Source organism: Monodon monoceros, unplaced genomic scaffold (assembly GCF_005190385.1).
Source record: "Monodon monoceros isolate NGI ecotype Baffin Bay Population unplaced genomic scaffold, NGI_Narwhal_1 Super_Scaffold_7, whole genome shotgun sequence".
Lineage (NCBI taxonomy): Eukaryota > Metazoa > Chordata > Mammalia > Artiodactyla > Monodontidae > Monodon > Monodon monoceros.
In genome coordinates this window covers 94872489-94893952 of record NW_021703784.1, presented here as the reverse complement: position 1 = coordinate 94893952, position 21464 = coordinate 94872489, and the positions used below count along the sequence as shown (strand labels likewise).

The following is a 21464-nucleotide window of genomic DNA, read 5'->3' as shown; positions in this document are numbered from 1 at the left end:
TATTCATATGTGAATCAGTGGAAAATTAAGGAGACCCAGAGTTCTAGAAGAGGTACCCTCCCAGGCAGCACTAAAAGCAGAAGAAATGTAGCTTAGGGGTTAAAGTCCAAAAGACCAGTTTTAAACATGAACCCATTATGTTTTTATAGTACTTTACAGCTTCCTTCATTCTACAAATATGTTTGAGCCTTTATAGTCAGGCACTGCTAGGTGTGCTGGGGGTGAAGTGAGGAACAAAAACAATCACCATTTTCATCATGCAAGATGTAACAGTGTAAGAATAGATGTGGACCCACCTTTCATGGGGCAGTTTTGAGAAGGGGGAAGACATTATATAGCTAATGACCACATTTATAAATACAAATTTTTCATACTTGCCTCGGAGGAAAAGTATAGAGGCTTTGAGGGGCTAATGGGAGTACCAGATATTATTGGTGGTGCTGGGAAGGCCTAAAGCAAGTCACATTTAAACTGATATCTGAAGGATGAAAGGTTAGCCAGGCAAGGGGTTGAGGGAGAGAGCAGTTCAGCAAGTGGGATCACCGTGCACAAAATCCATGAGGTGGAAAGAACGTGACAGGTTTGAGGAACTGACTGAAGGTCTGTGTGGCTTAGGTGCAAATGGGCAAAATGGAAAATGATGTGACAGATGCTAAGACTAAGGAGGTAGGCAGGACTCAGATCAGGAAGGACCCTAAGGTCCTTTTTAAGGATTTTGGATTTTATCCTGAGTACATTGAGCAATCATTGATGGGTTTTAAAGGATTACTAAAATGATCAAAATCACATTTTAAAATAATCAGTCTACTTTGTGGAAAGTAGATTTGGGTTGGATGGGTACAATACAAAAAAAGAACAACTTGCTTATATGATGGACCAGGTAAGATGTTAGTGACTCAGTTGTGGGAGTGGCTAGGAAAAGAGAAATACATGGATTCAAGATACACTTAGAAGTTAACTTCATTGGGACCTGGAGATAGATTAAATATGGGGTGAGTGAGGGGTAGTAAGGGAAAAGGAGGGAGCAAGGACAAGCTCCTATTTTCTAGTGTGACTAACCAAATATTGGGTAGAGGGGTTGCCATCTAATGAGATACAGAAAATGGGTTTTGGAGAGATGTAAATAATTCTTTTAGAGGTACTATTGAAGTATCTGTGTAGTAGCTCTTTGGCAATGTCAAGTAGGCATTGAAATTTATAGGCTCAGAAGGAAGATCTGTGTTAAAGATGCATATCTCATTTATATAAGAAATATTTATGAGGGAGTTCCCTGGCGGTCCAGTGGCTAGGACTCGGCACTTTCACTGCTGTGGGCCCAGGTTCAATCCCTGGTCAGGGAACTAAGATCCCACAAGCTGCTCAGCGTGGCCAAAAAAAAAAAATATTTTTGAGTGCCTAATATGTTCCAGTCAATGTTTAGGGACTGAGGACATAGCAGGGAGCAAAGCAGGCAGTCCCTGCTCTTGTGGAGGGAGCAGATCAACAACAATAACCAAAAATACCAAGTAAATATAATTCACCAGGTAATAATTGGAAGAGAACAGGGAAGAGGGAAGGGGAATTATTATTTTTAATATTTCACATAAGGTAGTCCGGCAAGACCCAGTGATAAGTTGGCACTTGAGCAGAGGAAGTAAGGATATCTGAGGGATGAGATTTCAGGTAGAGCCTTCCAAGAAAAAGGAACAAAAAATGCAAAAACCCTGAGTCAGGAGCTTGTGTGTTGTTTTCAAAGAATGGCAAAGGGCTAGGAGTCTGCAGCTGAGTGAACAAAGGATAGAGGAATAAGGTAGCCAAGAGCCAGATTAAGGCTTTGTCGGTTATTTTAAGGCTTTGACTCTTACTCTGAGTGAGATCAGAGGTTTTTAAGTGAAGAAATGGCATGGTCTAAGTCGTGTTTTTAAAAGGTTGCTTGGCTGCTGTGTTGAGAACCGAGTGTAATAGGAAAGGGTGGGAGCAGGGAGACCAGTTAGAGGTTGGTGCCACAATCCAGACAGAAAATGGTGGTGGCTTAGACTGGGGTTGGTATTGTTAGAGGCAGTGAGAAATGTTCTGATTGTGGATATGTTTTTTTTTTTTTTGCGGGGGGATGCTGTGTTGGGTCTTCGTTGCTGTGCGTGGGCTTTCTCTAGTTGTAGCAAGCAGGGGCTACTCTTCGTTGCAGCGTGCGGGCTTCTCGTTGCAGTGGTTTCTCTTGTTGCAGAGCACGGGCTCTAGGTGTGCGGGCTTAGTTGCTCCACGGCATGTAGGATCTTCCCAGACCAGGGCTCGAACCCATGTCCCCTGCGTTGGCAGGCAGATTCTTAACCACTATGCCACCAGGGAGGTCCCTGTGGATATGTTTTAAAAGTGATTTTATTAGAATTTACTATTAGATCAGATGTAGGGTATATAGAAAGAGGAGATTCAAGGGTGACCCCCAGATTTTTGGCTTGAACAACTAGAAGTTATAGAGATGTCATTAATGAGTTGGAAAAGTGCAGGTGAAGCAGGTGTTTTTGTTTCTTTGTCTTTCAGGTTTGCTGTGTCCTGGAATTCTGTTTTGGACAGGTTTAGTTTGAGATCCCTGTTAGACATACAAGTAGAAGTGTTGAGGCAGTAGTCAGGAGGTCAGTGGAGAGTTTGGGCTGAATGAGATACAGATTTAGGAATTGTAGGCATTCAATGGCATTTAAAGCTGTTATATCAAAGGAGATCATCTAGAGAATGGATTCGGGTAGTGTGGTAGATGAGGTGATGGCAAGTTAGGGCATTCCCAGAATAGTGCTTTCTATGGTTCCAAAGCTACCACATGGCAGAGTTGTGCCTCAAGAAGAGTCTTCCCTGCATCCTAGTAGGAGGAAGCTATAGAAGGGGAAATACCCACATTTATAAGGTCACTGTAGTTTGACCCTGTAGTAACATATGTAGAGGCCACATTGCACTATAAGTAATGAGGGTGTGTGGTGTGAATTTTCATTATAGTGGAGTTTAATTGCTTTGAATATTGTTTTTAAAAAATGGACTATGAAGTTTGGAAATGCCTCCATTTAACAGAGAATCATATAATAAGATTTGAATTTTATACAGTGCTGTGTTTTGTAGATTATATAATGTGGTGGTTTGGAATGTCAAAATTGGTCTGAGTTTGTTTATCCAAAATTTTCAAATTGGGAGAGTTCACCTGGAAATTATTGCCATACATTTCAATGCAACAATCAGAAAGAAAAGCATAAACTTTTTTTTTAACAAATGTCTCTTCACTTTAATAGGAAGACCTCTGGAGATACATTGGAGCTGGTGGAAGAGTCACTGGACATAAATCTGTTAAATAATGCAGTTCGCCTCAAATTCCAAAATTGCATCCTCTTACCCGGAGGGGTTCATGTCTCTGAGACTCAGAATCATGTGACAATCTTGATATTAACCAATCAAACAGTGCACAGGTTACTTTTACCACACCCTTCCCGGATGTATAGGAGTGTAAGTTGGTTAAGTATAATATCCTTTAATTCCCAAAGTTACTCTGACTGTCACAAATTTAGTAATAGAGCAATGTCCTTTGGAATTGAAGAATATTTGGATTCTTTGCTGGCCCTAACCAAGCATACTATCATAGTTACTATTTAAAATGATCACACACATTTTAAGCTGCAAAAATAGTTTCATTAAAAAGAGTAGCTTTGGGGACTTCCCTGGCAGTCCAGTGGTTAAGATTCCATGCTTCCACTTCAGGGGGCACGGGTTCCATCCCTGGTCTGGGAACTAAGATCCTGCATGCCATGTGGTGCAGCCAAAAAAAGAATAGCTTTCTGGGAATTCCCTGGTGGTCCAGTGGTTAGGACTCCACACTTCCATTGCCGAGGGTGCAGGTTCGATCCCTGGTTGGGGAACTAAGATCCCGCAAGCCCTGCGGCCCAGCCAAAAATAAAAATTAAAAAAAATAAATAAAGTGGAGAGCCATGATTTTAAAAAAAGAAAAAATAGCTTTCTTTTTAAGCTCAACAATTTTTTACTTTAAAAACTGATAACGATTGGAAGGAACTGAGCAAAATCCAGTTTATTTTGGTTTAACAGATTTTTCTTTTTAATTACTCCACAGGAGTTGGTAATTGAAAGTCAGATGCAGTCAATATTCACTGACATTGGAAAAGTTGACTTCAGGGATCCTTGCAACTATCAGTTAATTCCAACAGTACCTGGACTCTCCCCTAATTCTACCACCTCGGCAGCCTGGCTTAGCAATGACGGGGAGGCTCTGTTTGCTGTACCATCTGCCTCTGGGGGAATCTTTGTTCTTAAACTACCTCCTCATGACGTACCTGGTAAGAACAGGAACTGAGCATGAATTTAATTTTAAACAAAGGAATACTGGCATTAAAACAGATGTTAGAAGTCCAAGGCCATCATCCAATGCAGGAATTGCTTCCATACTACCCTAAGATGATCATTCATTATTGCTTGCATTATGACTCCCTAATGCTTTACTGTTTTTTTCCTAAGAGGGCGGGATTTTATATAGTGAACGAGGAACTGTCCAGCTTACTGGAGTATGGGAAAACAGGTAACTGTAAGGTGACCTATTCTAAGGCCTTTAGTAGACATGAGTTGACTGGTTTTCTACCTTCACTTTGTGGTATTGTAACTAAAATAAGTTACCTGAAACAAGGAAGCTCAGTGCTGATACCCTGCTCCAAGTCACCACTCCTCTTACTTGGATTATTGCATTTGCTTCCTAAATAGCTCCCCAGATCTGTCCTTACCCCTCAGCAGAAACTTCTCAGGAAGACCGATACATTTTAAAACCCAGGGTGAGTCATGTCATTCCACTACTCAAAGCCCTCGGATCGGGGCTGTTCTTCATCTCACTCTGAATAAACCCAAAGTCCTTACTGTGACACCCCACTGCCTCTCTAATCTCATCATCTCATTCTTTCCCCCCTCCTCTGAACCGGCCACATGCCTTCTTGCAATTCCTTGAACATACCAGGTACACCTAGCTCAGGGCTTTGGCGGGGCTAGTCTCCCCAGCTACCAGTGTGGCTCATTCCCTCAACTCCTTTAGGTTCTTACTCAGTGTCACCTCAGTGAGTGACCTGACCACCTTTTTAAAATTGTAACACAATTTTAACAATAACACAGTTGTACACATGCACCCCATCCCTGTTCACTATACCCTTTCTATGTTTTATTTTTCTCCACTCTTTACATTCTACTTAATTTGTTAACTGTCTCTGCTTCTCCTTTCCTGCCAATGGAATGTAAGTTCCATGAGGACAGGAGTGTTTTAATTTGTTCTATTTACTGCTGTATCTCTAGCATCTAGAACTGTGCCTAGCACATGAAAGGTACTCGGTGTTTCTTTTGGAAAGAATGAAGTGCTGCTTCTGAGCAGCAATATGGGTTACTGCTTGTAAATGGCAAAAATTTCCCCTAGGAATATAAAAATGCTGTTATTGTTCCCATAATGATTCAAAATATTTTAGGTATGGTGTATGTGGAAAGGTACAGCCTAAGACTTCTTAGTGTAGAAATGTAGAAGCCTGTCACCTGTTATAAATTCCTTGTTCATGGTTGCATCCTTCTTGCCTTTGGGCTTCACTAAGTATGATCAAGAGATGCCTTGGATACCATTGGTCTATTTTCAATCTTGTAGGGATGGTGTCAGTTGTGGAGCTGAAACAGAGTTCAGTAATGCAACGATTGCTTATAGGCTGGATGCCAACAGTTATCAGGTGAGTGGTCTCTGGTCAGTAAATCATAGGGCCCAAGAACTTAATCTTTTGCCCTGGTCAACACCTGTTAGTACTTCCAGTCTGACTCCAAGGCAAATAAACATTATACTGGAAAGGAGAAGGGTCTACACAACGTTACATTCCGTCTGAGAAGAGCTGCACTCCAGAGCCCACTTCATTTGGGACTTGACACTTTGACAACAGAAACTGGCTTACTATACCTCTCACAATATCCAGTTCAGTGCTCTGCCCTGACTTACCAAATCCAATTTTGTGTAATATTAGAAGTAGAAAGTTTGATGGTTAGAACAGTATTCCATTGATATCTAGAGCTTTTTAAAATTTATCAGAATAATGGATATAAATCAAATAGAAAATGTAGTTATCTTTTTTTTAAAATTAATTTATTTTTGGCTGCGTTGGGTCTTCGTCGCCACACGCGGGCTTTCACTGGCTGCGGCGAGCGGGGGCTACTCTTCGTTGCGGTGCACGGGCTTCTCATTGCAGTGGCTTCTCTTGTTGCAGAGCACACTTCTAGGCACGTGGGCTTCAGTAGTTGTGGCGCGTGGGCTCAGTAGTTGTGGCACGCAGGCTCTAGAGCACAGGCTCAGTAGTTGTGGCACACAGGCTTAGTTGCTCCGTGGCATGTGGGATCTTCCCAGACCAGGGCTCAAACCCATGTCCCCCTGCATTGGCAGGCAGATTCTTAACCACTGCGCCACCAGGGAAGCCCAGAAAATGTAGTCATCTTATACCAGCCTATAAACTCTTTTCCTTTTGTTAAGAGTGTGCATTTATAATTTTATTTTATCTCTTAAATTGCAAATTCTAATGATCAGGTAATTTGCAACAATAAAACTCTAAAACTTGGCCTTATGTTTTCAGAGGTGATCAGGGGCCTTCAGATCGTCCCCTGAGTCTTGCTGTTCATTGTGTCAAGAACGATGCCTTCATCTTTGCTCTATGTCAGGATCATAAACTACGAATGTGGTCTTATAAGGTAAATGCTACATTTATAGTTACTGCAAGTTAAAATAGGATTGCAAATTGAAGGGGAATTGAAGTAAATTTTGCTTCTCATAATATGATCAGATCTCTTAGTTTGGAAATTATGGGGCATTTCCAGATTCAGACAGTTTCATTTAGCTTTATTTTTCATACATTTCTCCCCTAACTTTTTGTATTTTTATTTTGAAAATTATGAGTCCTACAGAAACATTGAAGTGGTACAGAGTATACTCTTCACTTCGAAACAAATGTATTTTTATCTTTCTTTATTTTATTTATTTATTTATTTATTTTTTGTGGTACGCGGGCCTCTCACTGTTGTGGCCTCTCCCCTTGCGGAGCACAGGCTCCGGACGCGCAGGCTCAGCGGCCATGGCTCACAGGCCCAGCTGCTCTGCGGCATGTGGGATTTTCCCGGACTGGGGCACGAACCCGTTTCGCCTGCATCGGCAGGCGGACTCTCAACCACTGCGCCACCAGGGAAGCCCAACAAATGTATTTTTAAAATGCAAGTTGGTAAAATAGTTTTCAACATTCGCCAACAAAACAGCTGATGATTTTATCTATCAGACTAAAGAGATACTTTCATCTCAGCCCTTTAAAAAAGAACCCTTAGGGCCCTTCAGATGAATTAGATACAGTGCTAGATGTAATGAATGTGCATTCTTTAAAAAGGGAAGGAGTTTGTTTTTCTTCCTGAATATTCTTTAATACTACTTACTAAATGTTTTCTTGGGCAGGAGCAAATGTGCCTGATGGTAGCTGACATGCTAGAGTATGTCCCTGTGAATAAAGATCTTCGGCTCACTGCTGGGACTGGACACAAATTACGATTTGCCTATTCCCCTACCCTGGGAGTCTGCCTAGGGATATACATGCATGCACCAAAGCGAGGACAGGTATGAAACAAATAAGACACGTATCAAGTTATTCTGTATATACTGATATGGGGAAGTAGCTATAGACTCATTGAGTCTATCTAAGCTTTTCACACCAACCTAGATGTATCTTGTGTTGTTTCCACGGAGATGGTAGGTTTTGTGCTAATATGTGAATTAAAAGATCTTGAAGGAAAAGTCAGGATGAAAGGGAGTAGAGAGTTTAAAGGAATATGGAAGGAAAAGTTAACCAAAACTAAGCAAGAAAGAGCCAATTTGAAAGTCTGGATGAAAAAATGGAGTTGTGAAAGGGATGTAGGTGTTATTAAGAGGTACAGGGGAAGTTAATTTTTAGAAATAATTTTGCTCATCATCTAATCGCTAGCTATTGTATGTCAGTGAGGTATTTAGGATACAATACAATAGTATAATCATATAATAAACAGCCACGGGAATTCCCTGCCATTCCAGTGGTTAGGCCTCTGAGCGTCCAATGCCAGGGGCCTGGGTTCAAAGGGGAACTAAGATCCCGCAAGCTGCGTGGCCAAATAAATAAATAAACAGCCGCTTGTTGGGTATTGTGTGTTTGGCATGTTGCCAGGCCCTTTATGAACATTAATAGCAAACGCTTGGACTGTGCTTATTACTCACACTGCACATATCATCCATTTAATCCTAATAACATTCCAGTGAGGTAGGGTTTGTCCTCACTCTGCCGGAGCCCTGATTCCCCGTGCTGGCTGCTGCTCTGCTTGGTGCCCTCCTCACTCCTATTGGGCTCTGATATCCCACTCCAGGTTGCCCTTCCACATGGATGCCCTCCTCACCCTACTTAGGCCCTGACGCTCTGTACTAGTCCACCCTCCCCCATGCAGTGGACACCCTTCTCACCTACTTGGGCTCTAGTCCCCAGTGCAGGCTGCCACTCTCTGTGGACACTCCTCACCCTGCTTGAGTTTTCACCCTGCCTCAGACCTTCCATATATGTGGACACCCTCTCACCCTACTCATACGCCTCACCGTAAGCCAGGCTACTCCCAAATATGAAAACTCTTCTACATTCTTGGGTTCTTGATTCATTCTGCAATCCCCTCCTTGGGCTCATAATTTGTTAGAATGACCCACATAATTCAGGGAAACACTCACTTACATTTACTAGTTTATTGGGTGATAAATGATGAAGAGGTATGTAGGGCAAGGTCCAGAAGGGTCTCATGGTATTGAGGTGCACCACCCTCCCAACACATGGATGTGTTCACCAACCTGGAAGCTCTCCAAATCCCATACCTTAAGAATTTTTAAGGAGGCTTCATCACATAGGCATGATGGGTTACTAATTCAATTTCTAGCCTTTCTTCACTTTCCAGAGGATGGGAGTTAGGGCTGAAAGTTTCAAGCTTTTAATTAGACTTGGTCTTTCTGGTGACTAGCTCCCATCCTGAAGCTATCCAGGAGTCACCTCATTAGAACAAAAAGTGTTCCCATAACCCAGGATATTCCAAGGAATTTAGGAGCTCTGTGTCGGGAACCAGGGTCAAAGATCAAATATTAGAACAAAAGATGCTCCTAGCACCTCTATCACTCAGGAGATTGCAGGAGTTTTAGGAGCTCAGTGTCAGGAGGCAGAACCAGAGACCAATGTATATATTTATTATTCACCGATTCTGATAGAGGTTTGTTGACTCTGTAGATCATATTGGAAAGAATTGGCAATATTAAGGCTTTTGGTTCATGAACATGGTATGCTTTTCCATTTATTTAGATTGTATTTAACTTTTTTAGCAATGTTTTATAATTTTCATAGTATTAAGTTTTGCAGGGTTTCTTTAATCAGTTTATTTGTATATATTTTATTCCTTTTGATACTATTGTAAATGAAATTATCTTCTTAATTTCATTTCAGATTGCTCATTGCAGGTTTATAGAAATACAATTCGTTTTTTTATATCAATCTTGTATCCTGTAACCCTACTGAACTCTTACTAGTTTTAGTAGTGTTATAGTGGAATTTTTGGGACTTTCTATTTACAGGACAATATCATCTGCAAATAAAGATAGTTTTACTGCTTCCTTTCCGATCTGGGTGCCTTTTTTTTTTTTCCCTTAAATTGCCTTGGATAGACCCTCCAGCACAATGTTGAATAGAAGGGACAAGAGTTGTCTTATTCCTGATTTAAGAGAGAAAGTTTTTAGTCTTTCACCATTGAGTGTGATGTTATCTGAGTTTCTCATAATGCCCTTTATCGCGTTGAGGAAGTTACTTTCTATTCCTAGCTTGTTGAGTGTTTTATTAATGAAAGAGTATTCAGTTTGGTACCACAGCCTTGATTCACATTGACACCAATAATTTTACCTACTGTTGCTTTTGCATTATCAGTGCAAATATTAACACAGTGAAAAGGGCAAATGATGTAGTATTATTATGAAAAGTGTTTTGACCTCGCTAATCCCCTGAAACAGTCTTAGGGACCTCTAGGAATCGGACCTCTAGGAATCTATGGACCATATTTTGAGAACCACTGCTCTAAACATTAGTCTGAGATTGAATATGCTATTTTAGGAGTGGTATCAAACTGAGCTGAGCTATTACCTCCTTTGGTTTGAGCATTATGGTTCTATTAATGAAGCCTAAAATCAGATATACTTTTAGCAGCCATGTAACACTGTTGTGCCTATTCAGAGTATAATGAAGTTGAGGTCTTTTTTTTTTCCCTTCTTCTTTTGAACAAAAACTGCTCTTCAGCATGTTTTTTTCTCCCTAATCTACACATTTGAAGGTTTTATTTTTAATCTCTGTAATATTTTACACCCATTCCAATTTTTTTTTATTAAATTTATTTATTTATTTATGTTTGGCTGTGTTGGGCCTTCGTTGCTGTGCGCAGGCTTTCTCTAGTTGTGGTGAGCGGGGCTACTCTTCATTGTGGTACGTGGGCTTCTCATTGTGGTGACTTCTCTTGTTGTGGAGCACGGGCTCTAGGTTCGCGGGCTTCAGTAGTTGTGGCTCACGGGCTCTAGAACGCAGGCTCAGTAGCTGTGGTGCACGGGCTTAGTTGCTCCGTGGTATGTGGGATCTTCTGGGACCAGGACTTGAACCCATGTCCCTTGCATCAGCAGGCGGATTCTTAACCACTGCGCCACCAGGCAAGCCCTACACCCATTCCTGTTAATTTCATTTGTTTCTTCTTGGTTTTCTTTTCGTTCTTTGGGTTCTAATTATGTTAATAAGTGCATTAATTTAATCATTTCCAGCATCATGTTCTCAGTGTTATAAATATGCCGTCTGTATTTCCATCTAGGACACTAATAAAAATCTCAAACAGAAGTCCTGTAGACCTATGGTGTGGTCTGTGGAATGGTCCTGGGCCACAAATTATTTGTTACTGGATTGCAGTAAGATAGATAAAATCAGAAAGTGAGAGAATGCATTAGAAGCTTTTATAGTGACATTGCCACAGACATTCAAGGTTTCTGTATTTCATAAAAGTATCAGTCTGGAACAGATTAGAAATTAAAGAAAAAAAAAAACACTGTTCCTTTCCACAGATAGTTTGAGAAGCACTGCACTAGACCAGCATTTTTCCAACTTTTTGGCTAGAATCTACAATATTTTGCATTGCTACGTAGTATATGCATATGTGGTGATGATGGGCATGTAACAGAAAATAGTTTTCATGAAACATGTTTACCTTTACCATGAGTGATGAACTGATAAACTCTGATACTTTGTTTCTTTTTCTTTTTTTTTTTAATGCTGGTTGAGACCTCCTAAATTTGATTCATGTCCCACTAATGGGTTGAAATATGCAGCTTGTAAATACAGCTCTAGGCTAGAATGAATATGATCATTACATATATTTCTCATATTTCATACACTCCTATTTTTCTCTCAAAAGGACTCTCACTGTATATTTTTCTTTTAGTACTTCCTTGTGAACAGTTGCTTGTGTTATAAGGATAGAATCTTCATCACTCTTATCAGTTTATAATACACTTTCTTTATCAAAAAATTAAAGTATTGTCCATCAAATATTATTTTTGAGTTTGACATTTTTTGTTTCAGCAACAGAGTTAAATACTAAACATGAATTATTTTATAGGGTTTTATTTTTAGTGAAGATTGACTAGAGTTGATTTGTATTGTGTGTATGTTTTAAATTAATTTTGGCACTTTGGTAAAAATATAAACTTAAAAATAGATTTCTCACCATAGTGAGATACCACCTCATACCCAAAAGGATAGCTACTGTGGGGGAAAAAAACAGAAATGCCAAGTGTTGGAGGGGATGTGGAGACATTGGAGCCCTTGTGCATTACTGGTGGGAATATAAAATGCTGCAGCCACCATGGGAAACAACATGGCAGTTCCCAAAAAATTAGTCATAGAATTTCCATAGGGTCAAGCAATTCCACTCCTGGGTGTATACCCAAAAGAATTAAAGTAGGGTATTTAAGTGCTTTACAATGGTGTGTTAGTTTCTGCTTTATAACAAAGTGAATCAGTTATACATATACATATGTTCCCATATCTCTTCCCTCTTGCGTCTCCCTCCCTCCCACAGGAAGGAAATTCTGACACGTGCTGCAACATGGATGAGACTTGAGGATGTTATGCTAAGTAAAAATACAGTCCCCAAAAGACAAATGCTGTTAAGATTCCATTATGTAGCAGTCAAGGTCATAGTAGAATGCTGGTTGCCAGGGGCTGTGGGGAGGGGGAATGGGGAGTTATTTAATGAGTACAGGGTTTCTGTTCTGAAAAAATGAAAAACAGTTTTGGAGTTCAGTTGCACAACAATGTGAATATACTTAATACTACTAATCTGTACACTTAAAAATAGTTAAGATGGTAAAGTCTACATGTATTTTACCATACTTTTTAAAAAAAATTAGCTTCCGAATGCTGGTAAGTCTTGCATAGAAGCATAGCATGTTGGTTGTTTCAAGTACTGAATTATCAACTTGTGTTTTAACAGTTCTGCATTTTCCAGTTGGTAAGCGTTGAGAATAACCGCTACAGCATAGATCACATTTCCTCACTATTCACTTCTCAGGTAGGTTGAGTCATCCTTTGCATATCAGAGAAGTACAGGAAAGAAACATTGGCTAACTTAACTATGTTGTAATGGGATTGAAATCTTAAAATGGAATATTTAATGAAACTTCATGCAAAAAAATTTCATTTGGATTTTACCAAGTTCACGTGGTACTGTCTTTTGTTTTCATGCTTTTACCTCTCCTACTAATACAAGTTTAAGTCACCATAACTTAGTACCTTTTCTTTCTTGTTTTAACAAGAGTTTTTGTTTATTTGTTTCCCCCCTACATTTCCTTCTAGGAGACACTGATTGACTTTGCCTTAACCTCTACGGATATCTGGGTCTTGTGGCATGATGCTGAGAACCAAACAGTTGTGAAATATATCAACTTTGAACAGTACGGGTCCCTCACCTCTGTCATCCTACCTTACCCCAAGCAAATTCATACTTAGAAAAGAAGGAGAGCTTTTTATGTAGAACAAAAGTCAAATGTTCGCATTTAAAGGATTCAGACCCGGGTTTGCCTATTTTCTGACATACCTTCTTTTTTATTTTTTGTTATTTCCGACCTTATGATTTTAGGACAAAATAAGTATTCTTAGAGTTGGAATGAGGTGAAGAAAATACCATCTTTTGGGGGAGAGATAGCACATAACCAGAATACTTCTTTTTTTATTTAAAACAAGCTCTGGCTGGTTTTATTAAAGAAAAGTTGTGCATGATTTACTTTTCACCAGTCTGTTCTGGCATGCTTCTAATGATATCAGAATCACCTGGATCAGTGATAGCCAGTGTGCACACTCTGTAGTATTTTCCACACATTGTGCCCAGTTCAGTATTATTGCCACTGTAGTGATGGATACATGGCATAATACTCTATTTCAGATTTCCCCAAGGCTGGGCAGTTGTTGGCAAGGATGACCAGTTTCACTTTGCCTTGTCTGATCATTTTCTAAGTCTCCTTGTACCCGAGCACATACTTTCCACTTTTCATAACAAGTTGGAGCCTAGAGTTGATCGACTCCAGCGACTTTTTTGTCTTCCTTGCGGGCACCATCTTCTTGCCTGAGGTGCAGGACACCCCCAACCAAGAGCAGCTGCCAAGATGGCCAGGGAGCGAGAAAGGCCCCAAATGCTTCTAATCTGTGCATTTTCTTTGTTTCTGTGCAAAGACTATTTCTGATACCCACAACTTCCAAAAGACACTGCAGCCCCTTTGGGGTCTCAGTTTCCTCATGAGATGAGAAGTAGATTGGACAAATACAGTGCCTCTCAAACTTTTTTTTAAAGCAGGAATCCCTTTTTTTTCCAAAAGATAATGAACTCCAGGGCTTCCCTGGTGGCTCAGTGGTTGAGAGTCCGCCTGCCGATGCAGGGGACACGGGTTTGTGCCCCGGTCCGGGAAGATCCCACATGCTGCGGAGCGGCTGGGCCCGTGAACCATAGCCGCTGAGCCTGTGCGTACGGAGCCTGTGCTCCGCAACGGGAGAGGCCACAACAGTTCGAGGCCCGCATACCACACACACACAAAAAAGATAAATGAACTCCAATATATAACAAAACCAGTATTTTATGAATATAAAATTATAACACAATTTAACATGTTGATAACTAATATTAGATATATTTGGAATATCTGATATTTTTAATGTACATGATATTCATTTTAACATTTTCAATAGTTACAAAATACATTTAAAAACAAATTTTGAATCAAACACTTGTGTAGTCCCTGAAACACCTGTGGAGGATTCCCTAGAACATAGTTTGACATCTCTGGAACTGCAGTTGACCCTCAAACAACATGGATTTGAACTGTGGGGGGTCCGCTTAATACACGGATTGTTTTCAGTAGTAAATACTGCAGTACTGTTTGATCTGCAGTTGCTTGAATAAGTTATACATGGATTTTTGACTGCACAGAGGGTCGACACCTGTAACCCCCCCCCATGTCGTTCAAGAGTCAGCTGTAAACTAATTGAGCTCAAGTGGGTCTCTCATGACCCTATATTCTAGAATAGGATTCTAGGAGTGGTTGCCCCCAGATTGACCCTGAACCACACCTCAGAAGATAGAGAGTACTCCTTATAGATGGCATTCAAGCAAAGAATCTGCGGTCAGGTGAGAGTTTGAATCCTGGTTGTACAACTTACTAGCTGTGAGATACCCTAAACCTCACTTTTGACATCTTAAAAATGAGGGCAGTGTATCCTTCAAAGAGTTATCGTAAGGTATACATGAATAGTATCTAGAATTGCACCTAGTATAATGTGCAGCATATGGTAAATGCAGAATGAAAGTTAGCTATTTGTAGATTTGTGTTTAGAGTTTTAATTTCAGGAAGATGCCTATTAGAACAAGTAAGAGCACTTCTATAGTCCAGACTCTGCTATGAAGGTGTTTCTTTTTTTGGAAACTTTTTTAATAGAATTGATCAAGCAGTAGTTGCAGAGGTTCAGTGATGGGACCCTCCCTGCCCAAATACTGCCAACAACATAAGCTTCAATTTTATTCATCATCTTTATGTAGACTGATGGGCTTTTTCTCTCTGTAGTAATGTTACAGGTCAGTGGAATCCAGTTTTTATGCAGCCTCTGCCAGAGGAAGAAATCATTATCAGAGATGATCAAGACCCCAGAGTAAGCAATGCTACAGTCTTACGTAAGGAGATGATTTACCCTGATCATTAGTTTGAGAAGAACCAGTTGTATTAGCAGAACTCTTTCAGCTGCAGATGAAAGAAACCCACCTCAAACTGACTTAAGCTGGATGTACTGGCTTGTGCTGCTGGAAGTTCAGAGTTACCTGGTTTCAGCCATGGCTGAAACAATGCCTTCAGGGCTTGATCTCTCCTTTGTCTCAATTCTGCTTTCCTCCTTGTTGGGTTTATTGTCCGGCAGGCTTTCTGAGCAAGCTTGCCTTCTGTGAACTTAGCAACCCCAGGGGAAAGAGCACTTCTGTTCCAGGCCCTGGAGTTGACACTGGCCTGGCTTTAGTCATGTGCTAATTCCTGGCATAGTCACTCTGATCAGAAGGAATAGAATATTCTGGCTTGGCATGAGAAACATGTCCAGCATGGGCCTTGCTATTGTGGAGGGTGAAGTCAGTTGGGTATGGGTACGGGAGGAATGGTTCTTCAGAGAAAGGTAAGGGATTTGTTAGTAAAAGAAGGGGAAATGGATTCTAGGCAGGCACAGACAGTAGGTGTCCACTATACTAGCCATGTGAATATATGCATAAAAACTAGACATAAGAGGTATAAGCTATGACGAACATAACTTTAAAAGGTAATGCAGGGCTTCCCTGGTGGCGCAGTGGTTGAGAGTCCGCCTGCCGATGCAGGGGACACGGGTTCGTGCCCTGGTCCGGGAAGATCCCACATGCCGCGGAGCGGCTGGGCCCGTGAGCCATGGCCGCTGAGCCTGCGCGTCCGGAGCCTGTGCTCCGCAACGGGAGAGGCCACAACAGTGAGAGCCCCGCATACCACAAAACAAACAAACAAACAAACAAACAAAAAGGTAATGCAGTAGCAAAACAGGCCAATTTCCCTGTTTTTCAAGGACATCCTCAAGATAAATGGAAGAAAAACTTTCAGTTGATGCATTAATATTAAAATGAGATAAAGATCATGGGCTCTGGGTCTGAAACAATGACCCTTTGTAGGATTGGAAAACCCATTTTGAATATCTGAAATTGAATATTGCAAAATTTTTAATCCCAAGAGTTTATTGGCACTTAACTTTTGTCTAAAAGCCAAAATCACATGCTAATTATTAAAATTCTTGTTTTTCTCCATTTTGGTCATTTTATAAATATCTCCTAGAACCTCAGTAGAAGGAAGGAAACTTGAATGAAGGTCAGCCAGGTTTGCTACTTATTGCCAAATCTGGTTTATAAAATTTGGTCAAAATGAGACCATAGGCAGTATGAGACTTTCCATTTTGTTCTCTCTACTTCATTTCCCCACTTGTGAGAGCTTATTGCAGTTTTTTTTGTTTGTTTTTTACATATAATACCTATCATTATCAATTCCTTTTCTTTTATATGTAAACCATAAAATGAGTTCTTTTGTGGATGGTGTAGAAACCACCTTAGTTTAATTATTCTCTTAACCAGCGTTTGTCACTAATAAACTAGATACAACTCTTGCATTTAAGATTGGCATTTGACAAGCTGTGTTTTCCAGTGGAACCCATTGAAGTGCACCATGAGGAACACAGCATTCTCAGTGTAGTACATCTAGTTGACTCACAGACACTGCAGGCTTCACAGTGTGAAAATATATGACTGCTCTGCCACTTGCTACTGCTCAAATGCTGAAGGGCAGAATTTCCACATTCATGTAATAGGAATGCAGCCTTTGGTTTTAATGTGTTGAACTGTTCATTCAGATTTTTCCAAACTTTATCTTTTTTAGAATGATACTAATTCTTGTTTCAATGTTCTAACAGGAGATGTATTTGCAGAGTCTTTTTACACCAGGGCGATTCATTAATGCAGCTTTATGTAAAGCTTTACAGGTCAGTGAGAAAATATTTAGTGTTCATTTAAGACTCTCTTATTTTATTACTAATATTATATAATTAATGATTACTGTTAATTTTGTTGTTTTGCATATACTAATACCATAGTTTTGCAATTGTATATACATGTGTTTGTAAATGCTACTGTAATTTTTTAAAATGTTCTTTCCATAAAAATGGCAAGAGTCCAGGCGGGGAGATAGGATTAAGGGCACTTTCCCAATGACTAGTGAAGCATGTCAGTAGTAAAAAGAGAAACTTGTACCTACACTATTGTAAAAAGATATACCATACTACACTGCATATAACCTCTATGCTTGAAAGAAGTTTTCTTGGGTAGGTTTGATGGTACTGTTTTTACCCTTTTGTTAGTACAGTGAAGGTCTGACTTGGTTCAGGTTCAAGAAAATAATCTAAGCTTCAAAGTTACATGGTTTAAGAGATGTTTAACCTTTTCCAAAAGAATTCTTTACTTTAAAGTCACTTAGGCTTCCTTAAATTGCTACTTAGCTTCATGAATTTAAAATAGAATAATCACTTATAGAATTGAAAAGTTACTTAGAATCTCCTGATCTGACCTCCCACACAAAGCAGAAATACCTTCTGAGGCTTCTCTGACAGACAGCTATTCAGCTTCTAGTTGTGTCTGCCTCCAGTGACAAGTCTCTCACCAGCTCTTTTGTGACTTACTGTTCAAAACTGTGCCACTTAAAAGTTCAACCCTGGGAATTCCCTGGCAGTCCTGTGGCTAGGACTTGGTGCTTTCACTGCCCGGGCCCAAGTTCAATCCCTGGTCGGGGAACTAAGATCCCACAAGCCGTGCAGTACGGCCAAAAAAAAAGTTCATCCCAGTATTGGATCAAATTTAACCCCCCATCATTCAGGTAGCACCTTTCTTTGGGAACTTCATAGAACATGTCTCTTCTATAAAGCAACCCTTCAAATATTTTAAGAATCCTTCCATGTTACTTCTGCAGGGTAAAAATATACCCAGTTCCTTAATTTTCTCTCAGGTGATATGGTTTCCAGATCCTTGACTTTTCTTCTAGGTACATTCTTAAATACCTGGCTATTCTATGTTTTCTGTTTTCTCTCTAATAAAACTCCAAGATGACATGGTCACTTTCTTCTAAGGTATTATTTCTTTCATCTCATCAGCCCTTCTTATTAACAGTAATCACATGTATGATTTCTCATGGTATCTCTTGCACACGGAGATATTGAATAATCAGTAAGGCGTTGCTCACAAGCTTTGCCTTAGGAGAATTATTCCCATTAGAGTGACCTACCCCACCACTAGTCTAGCTCACCTTTGTGCCAGTCAGGATGTATATGTTTGGCATCATCTTATATCTTCCTCCAGCTAAGCAATAGCCATTATGTTTCCTTTTGCTTTTTGTAATGATCCAGATGTACCCAATTATAATTCTTACAGATTCATGAGCTTCTATAGTTTATTCTGGACTATAGAAACTATTTCAAAGTTGCTATGATTTCACAATTAGAAGTTATTTGCATACGACTTCCCTGATGGCGCAGTGGGTAAGAATCCGCCTGCCAATGCAGGGGACACGGGTTCAAGCCCTGGTCCGGGAAGGTCCCACATGCTGCGGAGCAACTAAGCCCGTGCGCCACAACTACTGAGCCTGCGCTCTAGAGCCCGCAAACCACACTACTGAAGCCCATGTGCCTAGAGCCCGTGCTCCACAACAGGAGAAGCTACCACAATGAGAAGCCCGAGCACCCCAAAAAAGAGTAGCCCCACTCACCACAACCAGAGAAAGCCCACGGGCAACAACAAGGACCCAACACAGCCAATCAATCAGTTTATAAAAAGAAATTATTTGCGCAATGTTAAGAGTAAATGTGTGTTTCAGGCATGTCCAGTCTCTATTGTATAGTATATTACCTCAGTATCTTCTGACCTGGAGTATTTTTCATTCAGTTTTTAGTATTATGTGATACTCTAAAGTGTCTCCTTGTGTCTGTTTTATTTTTAGATTTTCTGTCGAGGAACTGACAGGAATTTAGATCTCTCCTGGAATGAACTAAAGAAAGAAGTTACTTTAGCTGTTGAAAGTGAGGTGAGGTTTGGGTAAAGAAAGAATGATAATTTCTTTCATCTCCCTATGGAGCAGATTGGTACTGAGAAATTGTTCAAATTGTTCCTTGGACCTTGTTAGTAAGAACTATAAATGTCTAAACCTTTTAATTAGTCTATGGCCTGTAATGCATAAGGGATATTCATTTGCCTATAGCTGAGTAAAATGGTATTAAACAATTATGTTTTGGGGGGAGAAAGATCCCAAATGGTATCAAGAGTTTTTTTTTTTCCGTTGCCAGCTCCAAGGAAGTGTAACAGAGTATGAATTTTCCCAGGAAGAGTTCCGAAATTTACAACAGGAATTTTGGTGCAAGTTCTATGCCTGCTGTCTTCAGTATCAAGAAGCCCTTTCTCATCCTCTTGCCCTACATGTGAATCCACACACAAACATGGTGTGCCTGCTGAAAAAAGTAAGAGCAGAAACATAACAGAAGAACTCCTTTAGACTGTTCAGTGGGTCTTTCAGAATGTAGTGTCTATTGTAGTTAGCTTTTAGGATTTTGGTGGGTTTTTTGTTGGACGGGGGTCCTAAAATTATAGTTCATTTTTGTTTAAATATTCTTCTGCATTATTTATACTTTTTTGCATCTTGTTTTGTATTGAAGTGATTTCTAATTTGAAAGTTACAAGAGTAATACAGAGAACTTCTGTATACTCTTCAACCAGATTCACTGTTCCTTAACTTCCATTGCTTTTTTCTTTCTATAGATATGTTTTTTTCTTCCTGAGCCACTTGAGAGTTAGTTATAAACATCATTCCCCTTAATCCTTACACATTTTAGCACGTATCTTAAGCACAAGGGTATTCTTATATTACCACAGCACAATTTAAAGATCAGGCAGTTTGATATTGATCTAATATTATACAGTTTATATTCAGATTTTACCAGTTGTGCTTACAATTTTTATTCTTGATCTGGGATCCAATCCAAGATCTTGCATTTATTTAGTTGTCAGGTTTCTTTAGCTTAATCTCCAGCTGTTGTCAGCCTTTCTTTGTCTTTCATGACAATGACATTTTTTTGAAGACTACGCCTGTTGTTTGGTAGAGTGTCCCTTAATTTGGATTTGTCTGGGGTTAGCTCATGATAAGATTCAGGTCTCAAATATTTTTTATCTTTAAACATTCACTGAAAAAAAAGTGTAACTGGAAGATTTGTATTTCCAGGGGTACCTGTCTTTCCTTGTGCCTTCCTCCTTTGTGGATCATTTATATCTCCTACCTGATGAGAATCTTTTGACAGAGGATGAGACAATCATATCTGATGGTAATAGTAATTGTTATGTCCGTATTTAAGCCCTTTCCGCCATGAACCCTATGCTTTCTTTCAAATGAATGCAGAAAACATTGATTTCCACTGTGGTCTTTCCTGGCCAGTTTACCACACTGTAGATATTTTAGGGGAAACTGAAGAGGGGTAAACATCTTTAAGACCTCAGATAGATACCTGGCATTTAATTATTAATATTTTAATTTAATATAATATTAGCTAGCAGCTCTTCATTGGCTTGAGATGTGAATGTCAACTTTCTCTTGCTTATAGATGTGGATGTTGCTCGGGATGTCGTATGTCTCATAAAATGCCTTCGGCTGATTGGAGAGTCAGTAACTATGGATATGTCAGTAATGATGGAAATGAGTTGTTACAACCTACAGTCTCCAGAAAAGGCTGCAGAACAGATTCTGGAAGATTTGATCGCTATTGATGTGTAAGGAGAATTTAGGGTAAAGTCCATTTCCTAATGGAAATTTAGCAATTCTCAGTGCCAAAATCAGGTGTTTTTTTTGGTTTGTTTTTTGTTTTGTGGTACGCGGGCCTCTCACTGTTGTGGCCTCTCCCGTTGCGGAGCACAGGCTCCAGACGCGCAGGCTCAGTGGCCATGGCTCACGGGCCTAGCCGCTCCGCGGCATGTGGGATCTTCCCGGACCGGGGCACAAACCGTGTCCCCTGCATTGGCATGCGGACTCTGAACCACTGCGCCACTAGGGAAGCCCCCCCAAATCAGGTTTTTAATGTACACTCAAGTGTGTACAAAGTAGAGGCTTAAAGTTAAAGTGAGTTGCCATGATTCTCAGTAGATATTTCAGCTTTTAAACAGAAAATCTAATACATGAATTCAGGTTTGGAAACAGACTCATGAATTATGGTCTGGCTATTAACTGAGCTATAAATTCTAAAATATAAAAGTATTTTTCT

The 21464-nt window shown here is 40.0% G+C and overlaps 1 protein-coding gene and 1 pseudogene across 2 annotated transcripts in view; one reads left to right on the top strand and one right to left on the bottom strand.

The window, feature by feature from the left end:
- The window catches only part of NUP160 (nucleoporin 160), a 53588-nt gene that overhangs the window by 762 nt on the left and 31362 nt on the right, over nucleotides 1-21464 (top strand). For both annotated transcript variants that reach the window (XM_029207061.1, XM_029207062.1), the window contains exons 3-15: nucleotides 3252-3462; nucleotides 4082-4304; nucleotides 5636-5714; nucleotides 6600-6714; nucleotides 7463-7621; nucleotides 12577-12654; nucleotides 12939-13036; nucleotides 15194-15278; nucleotides 17091-17159; nucleotides 19163-19246; nucleotides 19506-19676; nucleotides 20435-20534; nucleotides 20811-20976. In XM_029207061.1, coding sequence (XP_029062894.1) covers nucleotides 3252-3462; nucleotides 4082-4304; nucleotides 5636-5714; nucleotides 6600-6714; nucleotides 7463-7621; nucleotides 12577-12654; nucleotides 12939-13036; nucleotides 15194-15278; nucleotides 17091-17159; nucleotides 19163-19246; nucleotides 19506-19676; nucleotides 20435-20534; nucleotides 20811-20976 — 1638 coding nt within the window. The remainder of the gene's footprint in view (nucleotides 1-3251; nucleotides 3463-4081; nucleotides 4305-5635; nucleotides 5715-6599; nucleotides 6715-7462; nucleotides 7622-12576; nucleotides 12655-12938; nucleotides 13037-15193; nucleotides 15279-17090; nucleotides 17160-19162; nucleotides 19247-19505; nucleotides 19677-20434; nucleotides 20535-20810; nucleotides 20977-21464) is intronic.
- LOC114886524 lies at nucleotides 12739-13696 on the bottom strand (annotated as a pseudogene).